Raw genomic sequence first — 25,245 nt, forward strand, 5'->3', positions numbered from 1 at the left:
TAATTTCTTTTGACTCACACTGACTGCCCACAACTATCAAAACTGATTACTTAAGCTGTACAGGAACACTAAGTTTTGCAGCACTCCGGTATGCTGCTACTAAAGCACTCAATAGCTTGGAACATACTTCTGCAGCCCAAGCACAGTTTTAGACCTACTCCATTCTTCTCTTTAAGGACAATGTCAAACAGGTCTGCTCAATAATTCTTATCAAAAATACAAAAGCAATTTCAAGCTTGCCCCCAGAGAAATTTGTAATATAAACATACACTTTTGGAATGCAGTGATTGGGGCATAGACAGAAAAAGACAGCAGACAGTGTAGTAGAATGAAAGAAAACATGCCTGCACACAACTTCCAAGTTTTATTTGCCTCTTTCTGCTTTTGCCACATTTGTCTTCACCCTCATATTTCCTAAATTAAGGGCATGCAACAAATGTGAACTATTGTCATATCCTCCAATTTCCAGAATTATTTATAGGGTTCAGGCTGAATCACTGAAGTATTTATCAGCATGAGAAATACTGAACAGATATTAAACATGCCCTTAGTGGCATAAGTCAGGTGCTCTTACTGCACCTTCTTTTTCAATAGTAATTAATCCCAAACAAAATTTTTAGGGTTAGCCACAGTTATTCCCATTATATTATGATGTGTCAAAAGAACAAGGAGCAGTAGGGAGTTCTTTAGCTTATAATATCAAAAATATACAATTAGTGAAAATCTCAGCATATCTACAGAATAGTTTGGTAGATCACAAAATTTAAATGAAGAAAACATCTTATATAACAATTATAACTATGATCTTATGAAATGTAGAGAGAGCACCTGTCTTAATGGGAATTTAAAATATTTTTCATAATTACCATTAAAGAAAATATTTGGGGGTATTTATCTGGAACATTTTCCTTAATAAAGAGTGCTGCAGTAGATGAAAACTCTTTTGCTTCTTCCAGTTTTGAAGCATCAAGGAAGCACTCAAGTAAATTTCTGCAGATCAAATAAATGATTGTATTAAATATTTATTAACACTTTCCAAAATAATCCTTAGCTATATTTTTTAACACTCTTTGTATTCAAGGTACCACTTCTAAATGCAGTACAGGCAGTTAGGGCTATAAAGCATTGACTCAACATAGAAGAGACCCTCTAATTTCTACATTTTTGCTTCTTCCAGATATATACACATATTTAATGAAGATCACAATAAGAATATTGGAAAATTTGGAGGTTTTTTGTGAAAACTTTTCTCAACAAGAAAACTGGAATTAAAAATATTAATTATTTTAAAGTGCATACACTTTGCAAAAACATTTCTGTGAGACCTATTCTACGATTCTCTGTTAACTACTGGAAAGGCTAGTATTTCAAAGCCATTTTGCAAAAGAAAACTATTCACACGGGAAACAGCAATATATCTACTGGATTTTCTATACTTTATCTGATTTGACTGAAAAAGAGCCTGTGACTCCACAACATAAATTAACAACAACAATAATCATAATTTAAAAACTTTTAGGAATAAATACAACTTGAAAAAAAAAAAACAACCAAAAAACATTACAAGCAATACAACCATTAGTTTTATAACACAAACAGACTGTGTGCATTTGTTGGTTTTCATCAATACCCCAGCAAGAGCTGGATACCAGAAATCTGCATGCATGGTATTCCAGATAGTCCTTAGCACAACCCTCGGAATGTTTTGTTACTTCCCTCCAGTTTCAGTTTATAAAGAAAATGCTACATAGCAATAAACCACAGTCACAGACCACAAAACCAGAAAAGTTCACAAAGAGAAAGGGGAAAAACTATGGTAGGAGTGCAAGAGGAACTGCAATCAATCAGTTAAATAGCAGATCAAGACATCTCTGCCAAAAGGTTGTGGGACCTTGAAAATTTACATAGACACTTCTGCTTTTGCACATAAAACTGTTTTTTTCAGTACAGTTGTCTCAAGGTTTATGCTCCAGCTTTGCTCAGGAAATGTGAGAATGGTAATACATTGATATTTATACGCCATTTATTTCCAATTACTATCAATGACTCAAACACTACATCCAAAATGACTATGAAACTTCAGATCCGATCTAGGGCACTGCTGTCTCTGTCACTAAAACTTCAATCTTAACGTAAAGATAGAAATGAAGCACCTTTTTATGTTCAGTACATTTATGTCTCTTTAAAAAGTTATTCATTAAGCTTTTCACAATAAATACATCTACAACGTTACCAGTGAAATATACCTTATTAAAGGCTACCTCAGGTAGCAGTCCCAAAAGGACTACAGAATGCTCATATGAAAAAATACAATTCAACTTACATCATGAGTTCTGCTCGCCATTCATTGTCTTGCTCTTCAATTTGGTTTAATGCTGTAACAATCTGTGAAAGGCTGGGAATAAGGCAATAGCGGAATCCAGGCTTAAGAAATGGCCTCACAAGTTGCCAATAAAGAACTGAGGCATTATATACCAAAAAAAAATACCTGAAGAAACAAGAATGAAAAAAAAATTTAGTATTTCATGAACTTGAATAAACATAAAATTACAGCTTGAGTACTGTAAAACACTTCTAAGGAGTTAAAAAGTGAAACTTTTGCTTTTCATTGGAGGCAATCTTAAGAACTGAGAAGACAAGTACAGCACAAGAAAAATATGGTAACTCTTGCAACTATACTCTACTCAATAATTAACCACTTAAAAATAAGCTAACGTATTGCTTTCATTCTACAGATCATAACTATAAAAGGGTAAGAAATTATGAGATAACTAACAGCATTAATCAGGACTTTTCATCCTGCCAATGTTAAGACTGCAGTATCCTTATGTTGTTACAGAACACATAATATTTTGTAACAGAAGTTACAAAATGGAAGGAAAAATCTAAAGGAAAAATCTGAACAACACAACTCCATGCTACCTAATGAAAATCAAGGCAAACAGTTGAAAAGAGATAAGTAGCATTTCCTAGGATTTAATCAGTAGGGCCTACCTTCTTTCATGGGTTGCAAAATCTATTGCCTTCATAAAAAACAGCACAAACTTTTCAAACTCTTCCTAGAACAGAACAAAGAAAAGCTAGTGCAATTTGAATATAGATTTTATAAATCAGTAGATTCTTTTCCTATTTCAATATGAATATATTTAATAAATTTTCTTTTCAGACCAATCTCAACTAAAATATACCGCCAGAATAAGTTGTTGCTATAGAAACAGAATAACTAAAAACTGATTGATAGTCTATTTATATGTTTTCCTGATTTTAAATTTTAAGACTGTATTTTCATCTTACTTTATTTCTGCCAAATATTAATTATCAGGACTGGAATGTTCCAAAACTACAAAGCTGCATACTTTTTAAGCTTTCAGCAAAGAAAGTTCAGAAATACCCGAGAGCAAATCCAGCAGGGAAAAAAATAATATTCATTTATCCCATTAAAAATCTTGAGGAATTGCTTTCCTCAAAAAGGCTCCAACAGGAATTTGTCAACAGAAAATTGTGACAGGCATACCCTTTTTATCATTAAAGGAGCTAGGAACCAGCTCTTCAGAGGAGGAGCTAGGTGTCCCGGTGGACACAAGTCTAACACCAGCCAGCAGCATTCCCTTGTTGCCAAGCGGGCTGACAGTGCCCAGGGATGCCTTAGGAGGAGTGCAGCCAGCAGGATGGCCACAAAGAAAGGATGTGACCTTTCCCTTCTACTCAGCATTGGTGAGGCCACACCAGGAGCACTGTTCCCAGTGCTGGGCTCCTTAGCAGGAGAGAGACATGGGTGCTGTGGAGAGTCCAAGACAGGGCATATAAGGTCAAGAAAGAACAGAAGTATACCTTCTATGGGGAAAGACAGAGATCTGAGACTGTTGAGCCTGAAGAAGGCAGCTCAGGGAAGATCTCATTAGTATGTACAAATCCCTGAAGGCAGAGTGGAAAGAAGATGGGTGAGATAGCATTATAAAAGGATTTTTGAAAGTGTAGAAGGACGCAGCGCAAATAGGGAATCCAAGGTGGAGGTGGATGAGCAGGAACAGGATGATACCAGAGGGAGTCTCTACAGTATGCTAGAAAAGAGAAACTAAACTCTCCAAGATAATCGGGACTGACATACTGTGCTCTGGGGTGGCATAAGAAGGGTACTGAGCAATAAATGGGAACTGCCTAGATAAAGAGAAAAACAGAGATGAAATATGTACTAAAGAAGTGAAGTTCTACTTGGCCCTTAAGAACACAAGCATCTTAATTAAGAAGGATTCCTTAGGACAGAAATCAAAATAAAGACAAATTTATCTTTTCCCAGTGAATGATGATTACTTAGTCACAGAGCATGAGATGTTTCTTATACTTTCATAAATTATTAACACAGCAGTGAAAAAACTTTACAACTGATGCAAAGTGTATCTTAAAAGACCATTACAACAAATGACACAAGGAACGAAGCCAGGAATGTACAATCTGAGACCATTTTTTTCTTCAAAGAAGTTAGCAAAAGCCAAGATGAAAACAGCAAATATTGATTGAGATTCACAAAACATAACAGAATAAAGTGTTAATTTAGAAACATAACTGGACATAGGGCGTTTCAAATATGCATGAAGTTTTAAAGTGACCATTGATCAGGTATTCTGCACATGTGGTCATAGAAGAAAGACAATACAGAAAATGTAACAGTGAAAAGATTCTAGCTTGAAAGTTAATTCAAACCCATTATTCAAAGAAACTACTAAAATTTTTCTCAGGTATATTTGTGAACACAAATAACACAAACTATGAGCTACAAAGATGGTGAAGGCCCAGTGGGGAAGCCATATAAGGACTGGCTGAGGTCCCTTGATTTGTTCAGCCTGTTGGAGTCTGAGGGGAGATCTCATTGCACTCTGCAGCTTCCTCCTCAGAGGCAGTGGAGGGGCAGCACCGACTTCTGCTCTCTGTGACCATGGACAGGACCCAAGGGAACCACTGGAGCTGTGTCAGGCAAGGCTGGACATCAGGAAAAGGTTCTTCTCCCAGAGGATGGTTGGGCACTGCCCAGGCTCCCCTAAGCAGTGGTCATGGCCCCAAGGCTGACAGAGCTCAAGGAGCATTTGAACAACTCTCTCAGGCACAGGGTGGGATTTTTGGGGTAGTCCTGTGCAGAGCCAGGAGCTGGACTTTGATGATCCTTGTGGGTTCCCTCCAAGTCAGAATACTCTATGATTCTACACATCTGTTAAAGCTATTTTGGGGGGCTAGATACCATTTACAGATGATCAAAGCTGACTGATCACAGTACAAGGACAAGTGAAATACTGAAGACAGAAAACAGATCCCACTCCATTTTAAAAGCCACATGGGATAAAAACTACTTTTCATATAGAGGGAATTGTAGCACCTCAAAGCAATACACAGAAGCAGAAGTATACTGCCGAATTGCTACCACCTCTCATTATAAAAAGCCGCATCCAAGTACTACATGAACATGTTACTGATGTATACTGACTATATAAATAAATGAGTGCTGGAAGTACACTGCCACAGAAATGAACTGTACAACTTCTCTGAGGGCTTCTTCAGTCCTCCACTTCCCACAAGCCTATGAAATGCTTCCCAAATGAAATCAGTGATTATTTTAACAGTTACAGCTAATTTGATCTGAACTTACCATATTTAAGTAAAAAGTTAAGAGGGTGACTTAAAACAATCAACCACCTGAAAAATTTTACAGGTTTGTTTTTTTGGTTTTTTTTGTCTTCTCCAAAATATTTGAAGTATTAGTCTGATTCAGATGGTAAGTTTTGTTCTCTCACAAATTACTTGTTAATATATTTCTTGGATTTTTTGCACCATCCTGATTATCCTTGTGTATTTAAAATCACTGAAAGCAACACATAAAAACCTAGGAATAAAGACCTGTAAAACCAGGCTTAATATAGAGCAACCATCATGATTTCTTACCAAATTATCTGTTGAGAGTGGAGCATGCAACTGGCCTTGGCACAAATATGCTCTGCCAAGAAACTGGTTCACAGGAAATCTTCCTTTAAAATACATCTGTAGACAATCACTGCTAATTTCCAGATATCCCAGCTAAAACCCAAAAAAGGGCATTTCAATATTTTAAAAATTGCAATAAATAATTAAAAATTGTTAGCTTTTTAAAATGCATGCCTAATCAAGGGTAACATCTAACTCCATACCAGTATGTAAGCAATATTCCATAGAGATGCATACCAGTTGTGGTATAAGCCTATTACTATTTATTAAAGGCATAGTTTTGTCATTCCAAATGTATTTGATAAAAAAAGCTTCTTTATTTAACAAAGCTTCTCGTTCAGTCATAGAATTGCTTACAGTATCAAAAAATGTTTCCTTTGAAAACACAATTGCTAACATAAAGACAAAATTCTTAAGAAAATATTGGTTTGTTTTTGGTTTTTTTTAAGAAGGCAGGATTTGTCAGTGCTACATCTCAATTTTCAGGCCACAGATTTTGACTGGATTGCAGTTTGGGGGGGGGGGCGCGGAAATTTACTACAAACTCTGCTTAAAACCCAATCACTTATGATCATAAATTGAATATTAACAAATACTTCAAAATTAAAAATCTCAACCATATTTTATAGAAGTAATTTCAATTAGCAACAGCCTGTCATAATTGGAATGGACCAGGGTTATGATTATTTTTATTAGGGTCCTTTTTCCTGGTACAGATGTTCACAAATGTATTTTCTTCAGTCATAACCAAATTACTTAATGCTTAATTTTCCATAACAAGAAAAAACAGGCATGGTAAACATTTTTGTATATATTATGGCACACTTTGCTAATTTGGATACAATTACAAAAATCACAAACCACAGAGTTTTAATGGAAAATGCATATTTAAACAATTGCTCTCCAAAACCAGAACGGTGTAATACTGTCCTCAGGTACTTCTGAGATTTTTAAAATAGTAACTGTAACAGCTGTAAATACAGTGCATCATATACATGTTTACATTTAATACAGATAAAAGGTCTAAATTACAAACCTGAAGTGCTTGTTCAGCACATAAAACATATAAATCGGTGCTGATGTTATCTGCTGAATCAAGTGCAAATTGTCCTTCACTGGCTGATTTGATTAACTCGTAAGCATTCTTCAAAGCCTGAACATCTGAAATTAAAAAAGCAATAAAGAAGATTTTGTTTCCAGGTGTACTGACATGATTGCATTCAAATGAGCTACACGATATCCAGTCTCTCCTCTGCAGAAATAAATTAAGAATGTTTAAGGAAAATAACGTCCCACACACGTTGTTCGAAGTTAGGCATAGTTCTAAGATGAAGCATTAACAACTCTCTTACTTTTTAAAGTCACTAAAGTTAGCACATGAGGAAGAGAATTTAGAAAACAGATTAGGACCAAGCTGTTTTCCTGTTTGAAGTCGGATTTTAATTTCACTTCTTTTTAAAGACGGTCGTGCGGTCGCAGCGGCCGGCCGCCCGCTCACCTCCTGCGCTCTCTGCGGCGAGCAGCCACTCCCTCACCGCCAGCTCCATCCCGCGGCTGGACGAGGCCCCGCCGCGAGTGCCGGGGAGCAGCTCTGAGCCGCGAGCGCGAGGCTTTTCCCAAGGTCCCGAATGCTCGCCCGGGCAGCGAGAGGCGCGGCTGCAGGAGGCGCCTGCCAGCCATCCGCAGGCTGCCCCTCGGCCGCTCACGGCTCCCACAACACGGGCGCGTATCCCAGCAGCGTTCCCACAACACACGCGGACCCGTCCTCCCTGTCTCACTCCCTCTCTCTCGTCTTCCTCTCGCCTCTCGGCCCCGCTCGAGGGGCCGGGCGAGCCGGCAGAACGCCGCCCCCTCGGCCCCGGTGCGGCGGCGGGCGGGGGAACTGTTAGGAAACCGCCACGGCAACGGGCAGCTCCGAACGGGCACGGGCTCGAGGGCTGACACAGGCAACGACTGACGCCTTCCTGCAGATGAAAGTAGTGCTAAGAAATGCTGTCACTAGTAATTTTTGTCCCCGTGTTGAGAGCTTCTAGCCTGAAACTTTTCGAAATAAAGCATACACCAACTAAAATAGAACAAAATGCCCAAGAACATTGGGATCACGCCTGCCAGCTCAGGAAGGAAGAAGTCACAGGTGAGAGAAAATAAGGAAAAGAAAAAAAAAAAAAGTAAAAAAAAAAGAAAAATAAGAAAAGAAAAAGAAAAAGAAAAAGAAAAAGAAAAAGAAAAAGAAAAAGAAAAAGAAAAAGAAAAAGAACCTGCCTGACTGCACTGACATCAATACACCAAATGAAGTGTTTAGAGCCTCACCATTGCCCCTCAGCTACTGAGTCATACCGGATTCTATGAGGAAAATCATTGTTGTCATGAAGACAATTTAAAGTTTTACGTACATAAATTCAATTTCAAACCTAAACCTTTGCACTTCGAACTAGACTGCAACTCTCTACCAGTAGGCTGTTCCAGTACAAGGGTCTGTAAAGAATTCAGGAGTAGACTCAATCCCTACCTGTACTACCTGTTCTACTCAATCCCTACCTGTACTACTAACCCTTCCCTGGCCACAGTACCCATTTAAGTCATATAACTGTCTTCTATGAATATCAATGAACAGAAACAAAACTAATCTGAAATTAGGCAGGCAAGGAAAAAACCCTATAGCAAACCTGTGTTGATTTCTGAAGCAGCAATATATTGGTCTTGTGTAATCATGTTAGATAATAATAATGACTTAGTGTTGCTTACTGTGATATATATATATATATATATATATATATATATGTGTGTGTGTATATATATATATATATATATGTGTGTGTGTATATATATATATATATATATATATATATATATACACGGTGTTCGTACCCAAATTTTGTAACTCTTATTTGGCTATAGCCCAGACACTTCTGGATGTCTGTTGGCAGAATCCCAGACCCAGGTAAGACTAGTGTCTCCTTATATACCAATGAGTACCTGAAAGCTCAACTGACTTCTGTAATATAGATAACAGCCAAAATGGCAGCACCATAATATAAACATCTAAAATTTTTATATTACTTATTCATCCTCATGAAATACCTGGGTGTTATGATCCAGTTTAAACCCAGAAGAGCAAAGAAAACTAAGTGTCTCAGTACAGAATAAAAAGAACTTTGAAGGAACAAAATATATCCAAAAAATGTGACTAAAACCAAACAAGGTCAAATGTTTTTGCCAAAACTTGATATCTTTTATTTAATAGTAAAAGAGACAAAGAGAAAGAAAGATAAAAGAAAGAAATAGAGAAAGGAAATAGTACAAACCAAATACTCTCTAATGAGAATTATATAGATGTCAAAGGAACCATTGGATTGCTCCATCTGCTTTTTTAGAATAATTACTTCCTGATTCTTTTGCACTCTGGTTTGCAGGTTCAAACATCTCATTTTATGTATAACATGTTTGTCCTTCTTAGAGGGTTTGATGCAGTGTACTTTTTTAATATGTAAGAGAATACAAAAATGGTTTTCTGTAACATTTTATCACTTCTTGCTCCTTTCTGTTCTGTCCTAAGGCAGCTTAAGGCCAACTTCATTGTCTGTACTGTGGGTGCTGTCCCTTCTCATTACATACCATGTGTGAGCCTGAGGAGACTAGACATTCAGAATCTGTTTATTTCCAAGCTGCATACTAAGGTAGAGCCACAAATGCACATACAAGACAATGAAGGGGAGAAGAAAAAGGTTGCAAAGAGATTCAGACAAACTGGAAGTATTATCTATAGACACCGTGCATCTTACTCTCTTTGTTCAGAAATTGATTATGATCACATAACTTGTATTAATAAATTATTTTACATTATAAATTATATTAATAAAAGTTTAAATCAATCTGGTTTTAAGTTTAATCAATTGTTCCTAGAAAGCAGTTATAACCAAATTACTGAAGCAGTTGATCTACTGAGGAGTGGATGTATTTTATATAGAATTAAAGACAGCAAATGATAAGTAAATATCCAATGACACAATGCCTCTGTTGTCTGTCCTGTCCTTACTTGCCAAAATCTAATGGTTTAAGATATCTCTTCTCCATCTTGGCTTCTGATGAAAATCTAGTACACACTGAACATAGGAATGAAACTAGATCAGAACAAAGGCCTAGCCAGTGAGCTTTCCTTTGACAGAGATGAGCAGTAGAAGGCTAAGGAAGAGTTTCAAACAGGGTATTGCAATATTTCCAGAGTAAGGAGTCCCCGAAGCTTCCAACAGCTCAAAACCAGCACACTTGAGCAGGACCTGTTACAATATCTGCATTTTTGATGACCTTTGGCATGCTTCCTTTGATGAATTTGGCTTATTTGACTCCTTGAACACATACTGACTTTTTAATCTCTACTATATTGCGCCGGTCAGATTCAGATGTTAGGTAGATATTGCATGAAAAAGAACCTCACAAAAAGTACCTCGAAAAATATTTTTATTTAAATTATACAACTGTAAAAGCCAAACTTTCCCGGGACTTATCTGTGTGGAATTTTAACTAAGCTCTGGCATTTGGGAAAATTTTTCTTGATGTCAAAATTAAGAATCTTCTCCCATCTGGTCCACCGTGTAGAAATCTTTGTGATACAAAGTCTAGAATTAGTGAAACACTGTGTTTTTACCTAGACAGCTCTGCAAAACAATTTATACACTCTAACATAATGTAAAGCAGTGATTACTTAGTGATCCACTCAACTTATCTAATTTAATATAAATGATAGAAATGATCACAGAACAGGGTAGCTCATGTTGAATGTTAGACACAACTGCTCTTAACGCAATCATTATGACATAATATGAATTCATTAATGGTAGATGATTTCTAGCAGCTGTCAACATAGAGTAGCTACAGTTACCTGAAATGAACTCTTAAAGAGGCTAGTTCAGAAGAGCGCCCGCTCCGGCCCCGCCCCGCCCGCCCCGGCCCCGCCCCGCCCGCCCCGGCCCCGCCCCGCCCGCTCCGGCCCCGCCCCGCCCGCTCCGGCCCCGCCCCGCCCGCTCCGGCCCCGCCCCGCCCGCCCCGGCCCCGCCCTTTTCGGCCGCGCAAGCGCTGTGGCTCCGCGGGGTGTGCCGCGGTGGTGGGTGGTCATGTGCGGGTCCCGCGCGGTGCCGCTGCTGTCCCTGTCCCCCCTGTCCCCCCTGTCCCTGCTGCTGGTGTCGCTGCCCGCCCTCAGCCCCGTGGGCGCATCCCAGCGCTCCGACGGCAGCAGGTGGGTAGGGGACGGGCGGGCCTGGGCCGGGCTCCCGGCGGGAACCGTGCCTTGGCCGCCTGTGCGTCCCCGCGGTGTTGCCGCGCTCCTGGGCCTTAGCACTGGGCCGCGGGCTGGGAAGGGCTTCCCGAGGCGCACAGCGAAGTGGCCGAGATGAAGCGAGGCTTGGTTACTCCGTGATGAGGCGGTGGGATGGGAAGTCTGGGTTTAAGTAAAAGGAGCTTTGGAGTGCTATGAGGAGATGGTCAAACAAGTACAGACCGCGAGATGCTGTCAGTGAGGAAGATGGTTTCAGCTTTTAGAGAGTAAAAGCTGTCTTTACAGATTGGCATTGTGATGAGGACCGAGAGGAGCCGTAATATATGCGCACCGATTTTGTTTTTAGTCGCTTTTTTTCCAGAAAATGTCAGAGTGATTTTTAATTACACTGAGTGTCCACAAAGTTATTACAATGACAAGAGAAGTTTTCTGTAATTGATTATCAATGCAGATGGTACAACAGCTTATCTAAACTGATGAAAAGCTTATTTTCATAAAATAAAACTGTGTTGCACTGTTGGCATTATGTAATGTAAAATGTGAAATTATGCAAGTATGGTACGTTTTATAGTTCACTGGGTGGGGGGCTTGTCTTTACAGGTCTGTGAGTCAAGTGTGTGTGGAAAAGTCACTAATTTTCAGAAGTAATACCCCTTATTCTACAGACATCATTTCTGATCGTAGTGGACAAGATCCACTGTTCTGTGTGCAGCTGGATGACTGTAAGCAATCTTTCTTTTCACATATTTTATTCATAGATTGTCTCTGCTTAGGGAATATTTTTTTGAACTACATGTTGTACTTGTGCTAATTATTTTGACTGTTAGAGTTTCAGAGAGACATAGGGAATCAGGGTCTGATTTTTCTCTTCTTTAGACAGGAGGAAAGGTGCCAGCAAAACCTTAGCTTTGGATGTGGGGAGAGCAGACTTCAGTCTGCACAGGGAATTAGTAAGTAAGATACCCTGGGAAGGTGCCGGAGTCAGTCAGTGCTGGTCACTTTTTAAACATCACTTGTGAGGGGCAGAGGAGCAGGCAATTCCCAAATGTCAGAAGTCAAGCATGCAAGGCAAAAGGCCAGCTTGGCTGAACAGGGAACTTCTTTTGGAAATGAGATGGAAATGATGGTGCATGCCCGGTGGAAACAAGGTCAGGTGACATGGGAAGAATACGGAGATGCTGCTTGCCACTGTAGGGAAGAAATTCACATGGCCAAAGCTCAGCTGAAGTAGAAGCTGGTCAGAACTGTGAGAGACGGCAAAAAGAGTTTTTCCAAATCTATGAATGGCAAAAGGCAGTGTAGAAATAACATTGGCCCATTACGGGATGAGGATGGCTGCCTCACAGAGACAAGCAGAGGTGTCTCATGCATTCTTTGCTTCTGTCTTCAGCATGGATTATTGACCAAGGGAGTGTCAGTGCCCTGAGCTGGAGGACCATGACTGCAAGAATGATTAGCTCCCAGGTGACCCTGAAATTGTACAGGATCTGCTGCTCCAGCTGGATCCCTAAAAATCTATGGGGCCTGATGGGATTCATCCAAGAGTCCTCAAAGTGCCAGATGATACCATGGCAAAATCTTTCTTGGTGATTTTGGGGCAGTCTTGGGATCTGGAGAGGCCCCGGCTGACTGGAAGCAGTGAATATTGCCCTGGTTTTCAAGAAGGGCAAAGAAAAAAATTATTGCACTATTATTAAGGGTAGGGTTTCTGCCTGGGCACAGATAAGTCTTTATCAATTGCTTATGTATCTGAGATTCCTTACATAGTTGGTTACACATAGAGCAGCAGATGAGGGTTGATGTTTAAAGTATCCCGCTACTATAATTTTCAGAAAGTGTTTTCTTATTGTGTCTTGGATTCTTTATTATAAATGCTTATTTTCATCTTCTCAGCTGTGATCACTCTTACCAGTGATTTTCTTCACTGGTAATCATCTATTCTGTAGGATATGCCATTGACATTCTTTTCTCTTTTTGCTTTCCACATTGTGCTTTATTTGAGTGATTCAGTGTCCAGTTCCTGGTATTCAGTGTAATCGCTGTGGTCTCACATTTGAGCACTTACCATTTTCTCTTTTGAATTATTTGTCTGGGAGTTGTGACCCACAGTTCCGTCTGCTTCTGACCTAAATATTTGAATATTTTAGGTTGCCTCAGGAGATGAGCAGGTACAACAGCTAGTCAAAACAAGGTTAATTTTTTATTATCTTGTCCTGCTTTCAGCTCTTTGCAGATTTTGTCTGAGTGTTTTACATACAGGGAAGAACAAAGAAATTATAAGAGCTTCATAATATATAGTATGATAGGTAGTAGTGCTAGAACTTTACCCATTCCAATTTTCAGTTGGTCTCACATTAAAGATGAATTTAGATAAGGGTTTAACTACAGCTTAAAGTGATGTCAGGCTCCTGGGTTTTTCAGTCTGTAACTTGGAATCTAAACTTTGCCTGTTTCCCACACCACTTATAGTATCCTGAAAGTAAGATTAAAAGGATTCTGAATTTTTAATGTTATGCACAGCAAAAAACATCTGTGTCCAGATTGATGGCACCAGATTTTTTTAGTGATTTGATATTTGAGCCCTGTTCTATCACATTATTAGGCCCACTGAAGAGGCCTAAACTTTTGACTGCATGTGCATGTTAGTTGTAGCATGCCTGGGTACAGAATTCACTGTTCATATGGGCTTTTCTGTGCTTGTTGTTGGAAGAAATGTGGGGAAGACCTTATTTGGGATCACCTGAAGGATCATAATGTTTTCTGGTAAAAACAGCCTTCTCCCTAGTGGCCTTTCCCGTGGAAATACAGGAACATATATATTTTATTCAACTGATTGTGGCAGCAGCTTTTCCAGGATGGTGTGATGAGCTACTATTGCCAGAAGTATAATCAAGCCCTGATGAATTATTGTGGCCGGTGAAAGTGAGGCACAGGTTGACTTCACCTCGTTGAAACCATTGCTAGCAGATTTAAATTTTATTTTGCCTTCTCCTACAAGATTAAATAGCCTTTAGTATCTAAATTTAAGCAGTTTGAATAGCTTAAGTTTTCTTGCAAAAGGTATTTCCTTCTGGTTTTCAGGTATATTTTGCATTATGTCATGTTGTTAACCTGTAGTAGCAAGTATTCTGCTTTGATAATGGAAGAATATATGATGAGCTGGATCCCAAATCAATTAAATGGCTGTGAGTAGCACAACTGCAAATGTTTTCTTTTTCAGTGTAATGATGATACCCTCAAGTGATTATTAAGGAAGCTGCTGTGCACACCTATTTTTGTGAACCTTGTAGGAGCTCCATATTTCTTTGACTTTTATCTCCTTGAAAGATTTGACTGCTTAATTAATAGTGTATTTGGATATTGAAAATCTTTTGTTTCTGATAGCTGTGCTATACCTTTGAACATCCTCTCTGCCCTTGAACAGCAGAATTGCATTGAGAGCTTAAGGTTCTTTTTTTCCCCCAGAATCTACTGGATTACATAAATTCTTTTTGGTACTACTATAATTGAGAATACTTGTTCCACTTGTTCCTGTTGTCAGTAGAATATGTAATCTTTGAATCTTCTAAGGTGCTTTATTTTAATGCATTGAAAAGTTATTTATATTAGAATGAGTCAATGTAGCATGCCTTTAATAATTTGCAGGTTTACAGCAGTGCTTTAGCAGCAATGAATGAATACATTATAGCATCATAACCATACCATTGAATACCGCTGGGTCAGGAAGGCATCACTGTAGGATACCAATAGAAAGTCTGGGTTTTTTTAAGAGGCCTCTTGTCTATGCATACTTATCTTGAGTTTTACTAGTTACCAGTTTTACTTGATTATTTTGAATCCATTTAATGTTGCTTTTAGTGAACTCACAAATGGGTAATTAAATTTGTAATTCAAATTTTATGTGTGTCTAATATGGGCATCTCACAGAAATTACAGCTCATATTAAGTTAACTGTTAAGGAGTCTCATACTTTTTGGAAAGTTACTTTGTGTATTAATATTTGTTTCCCATGAACTGTACTTATGATATCATCCTGTTTTGTAGATCATATTAGCCTATTGTAAGTGTTGTTAAGGATTAATTAATATAAGGTACCAACTAGCTTACAATTACTAAAGTTATTCCTTTTAAAAATATTGGCACAGTATTTACTCTTATCTTTTCTAGTAACTTAATATTGGTGGATTTCTTTTTTTTTTCTCTTTTCAAACTCTAGCAAAGCTGAACTATTTTCAACAGCCACAGGATATCAAAGAATCTGATTTTGCACAGTTCTTAGAGAAGTATGGCAGGCACTCTTTCTTAGCAGCGTCACAAGTTCAGCCATCGTTCTCTGCTTTTTATCGTGTGAGTTGAAAGAAAATAGCAATCAATTTGCACATATGCTTTTACTAAACCTCTCTGTTATGACATCTAATGAGAAAAGATTGAAAAATTCTTATTTTGTACCTAGAAGCCATATTATCATAGGATTATAGCATATCCTGAGTTGGATGGGACCCACAAGGATCATCAAGTCCAGCTACTGGCCCTGCACAGGACGCCCCAGCAATCCCACCCTGTGCCTGAGAGCTGTCCAAATGCTTCTTGGCTCTGTCAGCCTTGGGACTGTGACCATTTCCTGAGGAGCCTATTCAGGGCCCAACCACCCTCTGGGGAAGAACCTTTTCCTGATATCCAGCCTGAGCCTCCCCTGACACACTTCCAGCAGTTTCTTTGAGTCCTGTCCCTGTCACAGAGAGCAGTGGTCAGTGGGTGCCCCTTGGGAGGAAGCTGCAGAGTGCAATGAGATTTCCCCTCAGTCTCCTCCAGGCTCAACAAGCCAAGTGATTTTAGCTATTCCTTGTATGTCTTCCCCTGGAGACCCTTCACCATCTTTGTAGCCCTCTTTTGGATGCTCTCCAACAGCTTTATGGCTTATGTTGTGGCACCGAAAAGTGCCCTCAGGGCTCAAGGTGAAGCCATACCAGCACACAGAGCAGACTTAGCAGCAGCTGGTGATGTTGAGCCCGATGCATCCCAGGACACAGAGGGCCCTCCTGGTTACCAGATCACTGTTTATCTCTCAGTACTTTCCATTCCTTAGTGTATAAAGTATTTCTGGTCAGTTGCCTTGTATTTAAGAGATTGGACAACATTTTAGACAAAACTGCGTATACACAAAAAAGTATATGTGTCTCTTGCCCTTGGCATTAGTATTCCACTGTAACTTTGTGATTTCTCCAAATTCTCTTTTCAGGCTGGCGATCCAGTCCTCATCTACTTTGATTCGTCATCTGTTTTGAGCATGCTTAGACAGCCAATAAAAATGGGAGCCAGTGGACTTTGTGTTGATGGAAATCCTGCTGGTTAGTAAAGAGGGAAGACTATCTTAGGGTGTTTTTCTTCTGTTTTATCTGTTATCATGTCTTAACTCACCCAGGCTTCCTGGACAGTAAAAGCACAAGTTGTACTCGGATTTTTGCCAACTTGAGCAAGAGCTGCATGACTGACCCTGCCCTAGATGCTGCTTCCTACTACCGTGGCTTCACTGTACTAAAGGTTCATTTTGGATTTCTTGCTTTTGTTCAAAATCTTAGTTGTTTGACTTTGTGTCACCTTGCACTGTGGCTTCAAATAACTGTAAAACTAAAGGTCATCTGGTATGTCATTCCTGATCTCCCAATTGATGAGGCCTTCTTGCTGGGAAACCTGTTAAAATTGTCATGACTGGTGGTAATCCTTCAATTCAAGTTACTTTCCAATAAATTTCTGTTATTAGCAAATTCTTAATGTATTTAACAGGTACTTCATTGATACTTCATAGTTCTAATGGCCTATCTAAAATTCTCTTGCACTTTAAACAGATTATTTATCAAAGTATTCCTATCTGTTCCATCAGCTTGATCAACCAAGCAGCACATGTTCTCAGTAAAGAAGTAGGGTGTTTTTTCTACATAAAGTGCTATCTCTAAAATTATACTGATGGCCCCTTATTAATATTAGCTCTATTTATACCCATATAAATTTCTCTAGTATTTATCCTGACAATAAATTCAAAGTAACCAGTTTACTGTTCTGTGTTCATCCCACGGTTTTACTGAATGGCTGTATGAAAATGTCTCCTCTCAGCCTGTAGAATTTTTCTGGTTTTCCAAGAGGCAAAAGCACTGTAAATAGAAATACTTATTAAGGCTGATGACTCAGTTTACCCTTATACTGGAAATCTACATCTACTTAACTAGTAGAGAATAGCCTATTGATCAGATTTAATTCATGTTTCCAGGGCTTTCTTTGTCACTTTTGACAAAATACAGCTTTTCCTTAACCGGATGCTGAAGTACTTACTCAATTGCAGAACATGAATTTTCAGGAATGGATCAGAAATGTGACACTTAAAAGTGCCTGCATTCTTCAGGACATTAACTGGGCCAAGCTTAAATTTGCCTTTTGGTATTGTAAAATGCCTTCTGTGGACTTTGTGATTTATAGATTACAAAATGATGATGTTTTCACATTTGGAATAAACAAAGTAATTTTGTCAATATAATATTCAGGTTCTTTTGTAATGATTTTATGGGTTTAGTCACAAACACAGCAATTTACTTCACGCTTTATTGGTATTGTAAAACGGTTTGCTTATTTCCCCAGGTCCCAGTTAATGACACCGTTATGCCATACATGAAGGTCAGTCTCTGTTGCCAATGAAAAGAATTCTTGGTTCCGAAGGGAAAATGGGAATTTGCTGTGTCTGAGACAAGATTTTTCTTGACAAAAGTAGGACATTATAGAAAAAAAGGACATAAGTAAGGGTGTATTTTTGAATGAATTGGCATAGATAGGACTAAAGTCAGGGAGGTAGCTTATTTTCCTGGAAAAAGATTGGGGATCTGGAGCAGTGTGATGTGCCCCACAGATCACAGCAAGGAGGTAAATCTGACTTGGATGGAAAAGCAGTGAAAAAGTAAAAAGTACACTCTCCTTTTAAACAATTACTAATTGTTAATATTCTTACTTTCTCCAGGTAAATGTCACTGCAGTCTCACCACCTGGAGCTCCCCACATGAAAGACAATGCATGCATCAATGTTGTTTCTGAGGTATGTGAATCTTCTTTCCTTTTCGAGCAGCTTACTGCAAGCTTAAAGCTATTGCCTATTACCTTAATCTGTCTCCTATTATTCTCTATATTGGACTTACAGGTGATCTATGAGATAGAATATAGTGGCACAAGTGGGATTCAGAGTGCTTCTGTCCAGTTCAAAATCAGCAACATCTCTGTGAACTCCAGGTCCTCTCTGCAGCAGCGCTTCACCATGCACTTCTGGGTTAGTATCCCCTTCCTACCTGGAGTTTTACCACATTTGTAGTCTGTAGCTTGTGATTAATTTTTGTACAGAAGACACCTGAAGAGGTTTGAGCAGTTTCACTGTGGTATAGTAGTAACAAAACCCTGGGGTGCAGATAATTGCAGAGTGGAGGCATTTCTGATCTCAAATAAACCATGACAGTAGAAAAATCCAGGCTCAGCACAAATATGCGGTCTTTCATTGCACAAATTTTAAGGAGCTGATTATTTTTATATTACTACTTTTGCTCTTGGTTTGGTGGTTTGGTTTTAGGTTTTTGTTTTGGGTTTTTTGTGGGGTTTTTTTTTGGTTTGTTTTTTTTTTTGGTGGTTTTTTTGAGGGTGGGATTTTGGTTTTTTTGGTTGGTTTGGTTTTGGACTTTTTGGCACTGTTTTATTTTGGTGTATTTTTTTGTTTGTTTTGAATTTTTGGGTGTTTTTTTGGGGGGGGGATTTGGGTTTGGGTTTTTTGGGGGGGGGTTTTTTTTTGGTTTTATTTTTTTGTTTGTTGAGGTAGAAGGGAAGAGGATAAGTCATCAGCCTTGTTGAGGAAAGGGTTGAAGCTAGGGGTGTATCTGATGTGTTTAGTGTTTGTGAACGAAGTTCCTAAATTTATTCCAGGTACTTAACTTTGCCTGTGTAGCAGGAAAGAAAGTTACTTTGAAAGGGATAGAAATCTGGGAAATATTAATGTGTGTTAAGTTCACATAAATCATGTCCCATGGATTCAATGTAAAATTGGGTAAGTGATGACCTCAGGGGTTGGTAAGTGTGCAATGCAACTTTGTTGAAGTTATGCCCAGAGTGCCATAGATCCATTTAGAAGTAGAATGGTCCACTAAGAGTCAGGGTCAAGGCAGGGTTTGTTCTGCAGTTCTTCTGTAGAATTGCCCTGACTGATCTGTTCACTTCCTTAGAGACAAATGTTGAGTAATAGCAATTCATTGTATTGAGAGCTTTTCTGGTACTATCCACATTTCAGGATACTGACATTTAGTTTTTTTACCTCCTGGACTGCAAATGAAATTGCCCAGGTGAGAAAGAGTCCTTGGAAACAAATAGTTTAAGTAGTATATAATAATCTGTCATTCAATAAACAGCTTACATTTACATTTTTGAGAATGCAAATTTGATCTTTGGAGATGAATGGATGCCATTGGTGCTAATATTTTCCTCTTTTTCTATTTCTTCCCTTTGTTTCTTTGTAGACCAGGACTCTTTCTCGTATGTTGCCTAGAAGTGGAAACCCTGGTTATATCACTGGAGCACCACTGTTGATTGCAAACAGTGGTGCTGTGCAACATGTATCCTTTTTCTGCTATGAGTTTTTGTTTATCACTGGGGTTTTTTTTTTATTTCTGTTACTGCACTGTCTGAACTTTTTGAGTGCTCTAATAGAGATAAGGAGGAATATGGCGTAAGTGGATTGTTAAATACAAGATGAGTGTTGTGTGTTGTCTGTTTATACTTTTGTTTGGCTTCTTGATGTGCAGTCTGGCAGATGAGCGTATTAAGGAGTGAAAATGATGGAAGTTGTTCACAATTCCTCAGACACACAGTACAATTTGGAAGGAATATGAGAACAGGCTGCAAAATCAGGTAACAACATACTGTGCAGTCATCCTTTCTAACAGTTGAAAGTTGTGGACTCAGCATGTTTTTCTGTAGTCTCTCATGTACTGCTGTGGAGCCTAGGTCCTTCCCTGAGGTCACCAATGTATCTCTACAGATCTTTCACATACTCCTAAGAGAACTTGAATATAGGAAAGATGGTGGACTGCTAAAATAATCTGAACATTGTGAAGGCCTTCTGGGATATTTTGAGGCTCTAGTCTGGCAGTGTGTCTTGGGCAAGAGTAGAGTTGAGGAGTGAATCTTAAAAAGTGGTTGTTTTGATTATTTAGATTGTTCTTTTGCCAGGGCAAGTGTAGGACCGCTGATGTGATAAGATGGCTGAAGAGCCGTCAGTTTTCCATATCATTATCCCTGCCATATTTTTGTCCTTTCTTGCTGAGAGGATTGAAACTGCATCTGTTTAATACCAATACTTGTTGACTCATTGTAAGAGTAGAAGAAACACTTATTGCAAAGAAAGAATGTTGACAGTGGTTTGGGCTTGTTTTTTTTTTTTTTTTTTTGTCCTGGAAATCACTTTCTTTAAGGTGTTCTTTTCTCATTTTCAGCCTATCCCCAGTACTGGAAGACAGTAACTGTAGTTACATACAGCAGAAGTTACACAAGGCTTTTCAGGGGATGAACAGAACAGAACACTTTGCTATAACTGGCAGTGCTCATTCAGCCCAGGCAGAAGAGTGGATGACCATTCTGATTCAGAACTGCAGTGTGCAGGTAATATGAATGCAAAAAGACCATCTGTAAATATTTTTCCTTTCATATCTTTGTATTGCCTCAGGGAGGTGGGGGTATCTGGACTTCTTTTGTATAATGATCCTATGACTCTCAGGGGTCTTAATATGTGAAAGCAGTCATTATGGTTCGTATTATTAGAGTACTTTACAAAAAAATCTCAAACCCAACAAACCCTGACAGATTTCTTATCTCTTGAATCCTGTTCTGCTATTTAAATGGGAAAAAAAGAGTTAAATACTGAATTCAGTGTTATATAGTTTTCTGACAGCATTTTGGAATTGATAGTAGCTGGCTACTTCCTATTAATTATTATTATAATGCTTTCTGCTTTTCCAGAATAGGGAATATTTTTGTAGGGATATTTATATCCTCTTACATTACCTAATAAAGTTTGTGAGCCAGTTGTATTGTAATAATTTTTTATCTTTGGGAGGATGGCTAAGTGGAATGTGAAATCCAAGAGGTAAAGTTGAGACAAATTCTAATTGGAGCTGAGGTGACAATGAGATGGATGTAGCTCCAAAGTGGGTGGTTGACATGATCAGAAGTTACAAAGATAGTGTTGAAGTAATTGATTCAGGTTCTGTGACCTGTATCCAAAATATTAGACTTTGGCCATAATGGTCCTTTATCACTTTTAAAATACTATATTAAATTGATAAGTGTATATTTTATTTTCAGGCTGTGAATTGCAGTTCCTGTTGCATGGTTCCTGTGACCCTGGAGATACAGATATTGTGGACTAAAGTGGGCCTCCTATCCAACCCACAAGCTCAAGTACTGGGTACACGGCACTTTTACCAGTGTCAACCCCTAAGGGTATGGAATTTAATTACCTCCCTCACACTCTGAGATAATTAAAGGCGGTTTACAAGTTATTTAAGAACCAAGAAATCAAATGGTCTTGAAACTAAGTAAGTTGAGACTTACTGAATTTTAGCAGTTGTCTGGCTGCAATGGTAGCCTTTTATAGAGGAAGGTTGTTTTGTGATCTTTTCAGTACTGTCCTCACTCAGTTGTATAACTGGAAAAGATAGCTTCTTTCCAATCCTGAACCACTTTCTGCCACTTAAGGACTCAGCCTTTAAACGTTCAATTATGGTTGGTATAAAGTTGTACTTACAAACATCCAGTAACTCCATGTTTAATATTTAGTTGTCTCTTAAAGCCTTGATATGGAATTTTAGTTTAGTAGTATTTCATAGACTCCACAGAATGCTGATAATCTGTGCAAGAATATATTTCTGTTTTTCTAGAGCTTCTGAAATCACCAACAGGTAGCTGAGGAAGTGACTAATGCTCATGGCAGCATATTTGGAGAATTGGGGAGGAAGGCTGTAAGCCAGAAAGACGGTATTCAAGGCCAGGCTGGACGGGGTTCTGAACTACCTGATCTAGTTGAAGGCATCCTTTGTCATCATAAAGACTTGAACTAAGTGACCTTTAAAGGTCCCTTCCAGCACAGACCATTCTATGATTTTGTGATATCAGAAGTGTGTCAGCTAACATGACCACAGAGGACAATGAGCAGTCTTTTTCAAGCATGTGTCAGTGGATTCCATTGTTTCCATTGTGATTTTTTTTTTTTTTTTTTTTTTTTTTTTTTTTGATATCACATAGTCTTTTGAGCAGCAGAAATATTTCAAGGCTTACACTTCTCTGTAAGGGCTTTAGGGGAAGCAGCTGACACCCACCCAGGCATCTTCATGACTGTGAGAAAGGGATCTGTCTGATCTGTTAACACTCTTTGAACTTCAGACTCAGTCTAAATTAAATTAGATTTTACACACTTACTTGAATGCATCTTGTGGTACCCTTTTGTTCTCCCTTCTTGCAAAATACATGAAGAGAGGAGGATAGGAAGATGTTAACCATGTAAAACTCTCATTGCTGTGAGGCAAAGTGATACCCCCTCCCCATGAAAATATTTTTTAAATCACCTGTTACATGCCTTCATTAACAAAATTTCTGTCTGAGGAAGAAGACTTGCATTCCTAGTAAAAGTGTAGGGTGCAAATCCCTCAGGATTAGCTAATCAAGAAGCATGAGATTCAGATTTGATTTACTTGAACAACTGATGCTAAGTACTTTATGCCTTTAAGGTATATTGGAAAGCTGATGGTAAGAAGGCAAGTTTCTGGCAGCAAAAAAAACGCATGCCATTAGAATCAGTACAGACTTCATCAGTGACATCACAAATCCACAAATTAGGATTGTTAGTGACATTTTAGGAAAGGACCAACTTGCTCTACAGCCAGCAGTTACGAAGTGCAACTATTTGTAAGCATACTTGGCTGCACATTACTTTCAAATTATGTCACTTCCCAGCTTTAGCCTACAGATTCTCTATCTGAGAATTGTCCTTTAGTTCCTTTAATATTCTTTAGAGAAACCTTTTTTTATTTAGACAACACTGCATCACTGGAAAGTTGCCTGGGTAACTGACCAGAAAACAGAGAACCCGGGGAAGACATCCTGATTTCCAAACCCACCCACTGTATCTGATCACTATATTTGGACTTGATGAAAATACAGGACATTTTAAAATGATGTAGAGCTCTATTTAAGAGCATGCTAGAAGTTGCTAATGGTTGCCTTCTCCCAGCTGTTCAAGAGGGATTGTGTATGGAGTTTTTTTCCTTGCACTAATCTCTCTGATTTTAAGGCAGTTTTTGAAGAGCCAGACACTTAAATCAATCATGTTGAGGCTTCTTGTTGACTAGGGCGACTTGGCCTATTTTTGAGTGTATTTACTCATTGATAGGAGAACTTACATCCATCAGAAGTGTTGGGGAAATTCTACTTTTAACTGCTCAGCAGGGGTGAGTTATGATCAAGGACTGATCTGGCATGGAAGGCAAGAAGGTGTTAAACTGGCTGGAAGCAGGAATGTTAGGACACCTCACAAGTGAGCATAGTTTCCAGGTGATGAGAGAAGAAATAATCTCAGCATTGTCTTGTAGCCATTCTGGAATGGGAACTGCTCAGTGGCCACCTTTGGGCAGCAGAGCAGGCCTGGGGGATGGACCCAGAGATGGCTGAAGTTCCCCATGCTGATGCTTTCAGGACTGGTGCTGCCGATGCAAAGGTGCACAAAGAATCTGCTCACAATGCCTCTTTGCACACTCCATGTAGAACCAAGACTGTACTCAATGCATTGTTCATTTTGGTTTTTTTTATTTAAGCACAGAAGTATTTTTAAATTCTTCTAGAGGGATGCCACAAAAATTCCCCAATAGGAGTCACAGTATTTTTTTTCTTAAGAGTTGTGGACTGTATCTTGCAAATATTTTGAATGCTTCCTACAGAATTTTGCTTTAAAGGCAATCTTTGAAATTCTTCTCAGGAAACTGATTGAGATGGTAATTTCACAGGTTGGCTTAAACCAGTGCAAGCACAGAAGGCATGCTGCCGGTAAATGCCCTCTCCATGTTAGCATGCAGAGCTGCTAACATGGAGGGAGTGAGGTTGCTCTTTTGGCAGCACCATTCAGCCCAAGGTAGCCATGAAACTCCATGTAGTTCAAAGAGTTAGTATATTAGTTTTTTCTTGCAGCATTCTGTTAAAACAGAAAAGAACTGAGGCCTTAGGGGTTCAGTCCCGTGTGTGATCTTCACTGATCTGTCTCCTTCCTGAAACAACATTCTAAAATGTGAGCAAAGAATTTATATTGTATTGGATCCCTGCTTTAGTTTATTGACACATATTGATAGGATTGCATCTTGTGGCAGTTCTTTCTGGTAGCAAGCACTTGTCCAAGAGCCAGCTGATCTTTTATGAAAAATAAAGCTAGCTTGCATCTGTTCTTATTACTAAGCTGCTATGTCTTTCCTCTGAGTAGAAGGCTTACTGTAGCAGAGCTTGAGTCACTGCTGCCATTTTGGAGATCTCTAGCATACAATGCACAGTAGCTACTGATCTTTACTACACCCTCAATTTACCTGCTAAATATAAATTTTGGGAAAAAGGTCTTACTCCTCTGAAAACTTAGGACACTTAACTCTTACCATACCAAAGACATCATGCGTGCCCATCATCTACAGTGAGTCCCCATTAGAAAATTGAGGAGGGGTATATCTTTTGTATTAAGACTGCTAAACTCTTTGCTTCCCTTCTTATTGCAGTTTCTAAACACGAGCATGGTACCTGTGACAACTGTTGTTACCTTCACTGACATGACCGACTGGCCAGAACCTCCACGAGGGCAGCCCCAAATGCATTGGAAACTCCCATTTGACATCTTTTTCCCATTCAAGGTAGCCCTGAATGTAGAAAGAACTTACAGAGGTGATCTGGCTGGGTTTTTA

At 38.9% G+C, this 25,245-nt stretch overlaps 2 protein-coding genes across 9 annotated transcripts in view; one reads left to right on the top strand and one right to left on the bottom strand.

The window, feature by feature from the left end:
• CFAP46 (cilia and flagella associated protein 46) overlaps nucleotides 1-7,945 on the bottom strand; it is a 67,742-nt gene extending 59,797 nt beyond the window's left edge. Inside the window, exons 1-6 of the mRNA XM_030276647.4 lie at nucleotides 7,469-7,945; nucleotides 7,007-7,131; nucleotides 5,932-6,063; nucleotides 2,995-3,059; nucleotides 2,324-2,488; nucleotides 867-990 (exon numbers count right to left, since the gene is read on the bottom strand). Of these exons, the coding sequence (XP_030132507.2) occupies nucleotides 867-990; nucleotides 2,324-2,488; nucleotides 2,995-3,059; nucleotides 5,932-6,063; nucleotides 7,007-7,131; nucleotides 7,469-7,517 (660 nt within the window). The 5' untranslated portion in view covers nucleotides 7,518-7,945. The remainder of the gene's footprint in view (nucleotides 1-866; nucleotides 991-2,323; nucleotides 2,489-2,994; nucleotides 3,060-5,931; nucleotides 6,064-7,006; nucleotides 7,132-7,468) is intronic.
• Nucleotides 7,946-11,028: 3,083 nt separating this feature from the next.
• Nucleotides 11,029-25,245, top strand: part of ALDH18A1 (aldehyde dehydrogenase 18 family member A1) — a 49,472-nt gene continuing 35,255 nt past the window's right edge. For 2 of the 8 annotated variants that reach the window (XM_072931389.1, XM_072931390.1), the window contains exons 1-13: nucleotides 11,029-11,203; nucleotides 11,843-11,964; nucleotides 15,459-15,589; nucleotides 16,482-16,590; nucleotides 16,665-16,783; nucleotides 17,873-17,908; nucleotides 18,246-18,320; nucleotides 18,423-18,548; nucleotides 19,777-19,872; nucleotides 20,070-20,167; nucleotides 20,752-20,917; nucleotides 21,620-21,757; nucleotides 25,063-25,194. In XM_072931389.1, the coding sequence (XP_072787490.1) occupies nucleotides 11,082-11,203; nucleotides 11,843-11,964; nucleotides 15,459-15,589; nucleotides 16,482-16,590; nucleotides 16,665-16,783; nucleotides 17,873-17,908; nucleotides 18,246-18,320; nucleotides 18,423-18,548; nucleotides 19,777-19,872; nucleotides 20,070-20,167; nucleotides 20,752-20,917; nucleotides 21,620-21,757; nucleotides 25,063-25,194 (1,470 nt within the window). In that variant the 5' untranslated portion in view covers nucleotides 11,029-11,081. Of the gene's footprint in view, nucleotides 11,204-11,842; nucleotides 11,965-15,458; nucleotides 15,590-16,481; nucleotides 16,591-16,664; nucleotides 16,784-17,872; nucleotides 17,909-18,245; nucleotides 18,321-18,422; nucleotides 18,549-19,196; nucleotides 19,311-19,776; nucleotides 19,873-20,069; nucleotides 20,168-20,751; nucleotides 20,918-21,619; nucleotides 21,758-25,062; nucleotides 25,195-25,245 lie in introns of those variants that run through there. The other 6 variants (XM_072931396.1, XM_072931391.1, XM_072931394.1 and 3 more) reach the window with 6 other exon arrangements.

This window comes from Taeniopygia guttata, chromosome 6 (assembly GCF_048771995.1).
Source record: "Taeniopygia guttata chromosome 6, bTaeGut7.mat, whole genome shotgun sequence".
NCBI classification, from domain to species: domain Eukaryota; kingdom Metazoa; phylum Chordata; class Aves; order Passeriformes; family Estrildidae; genus Taeniopygia; species Taeniopygia guttata.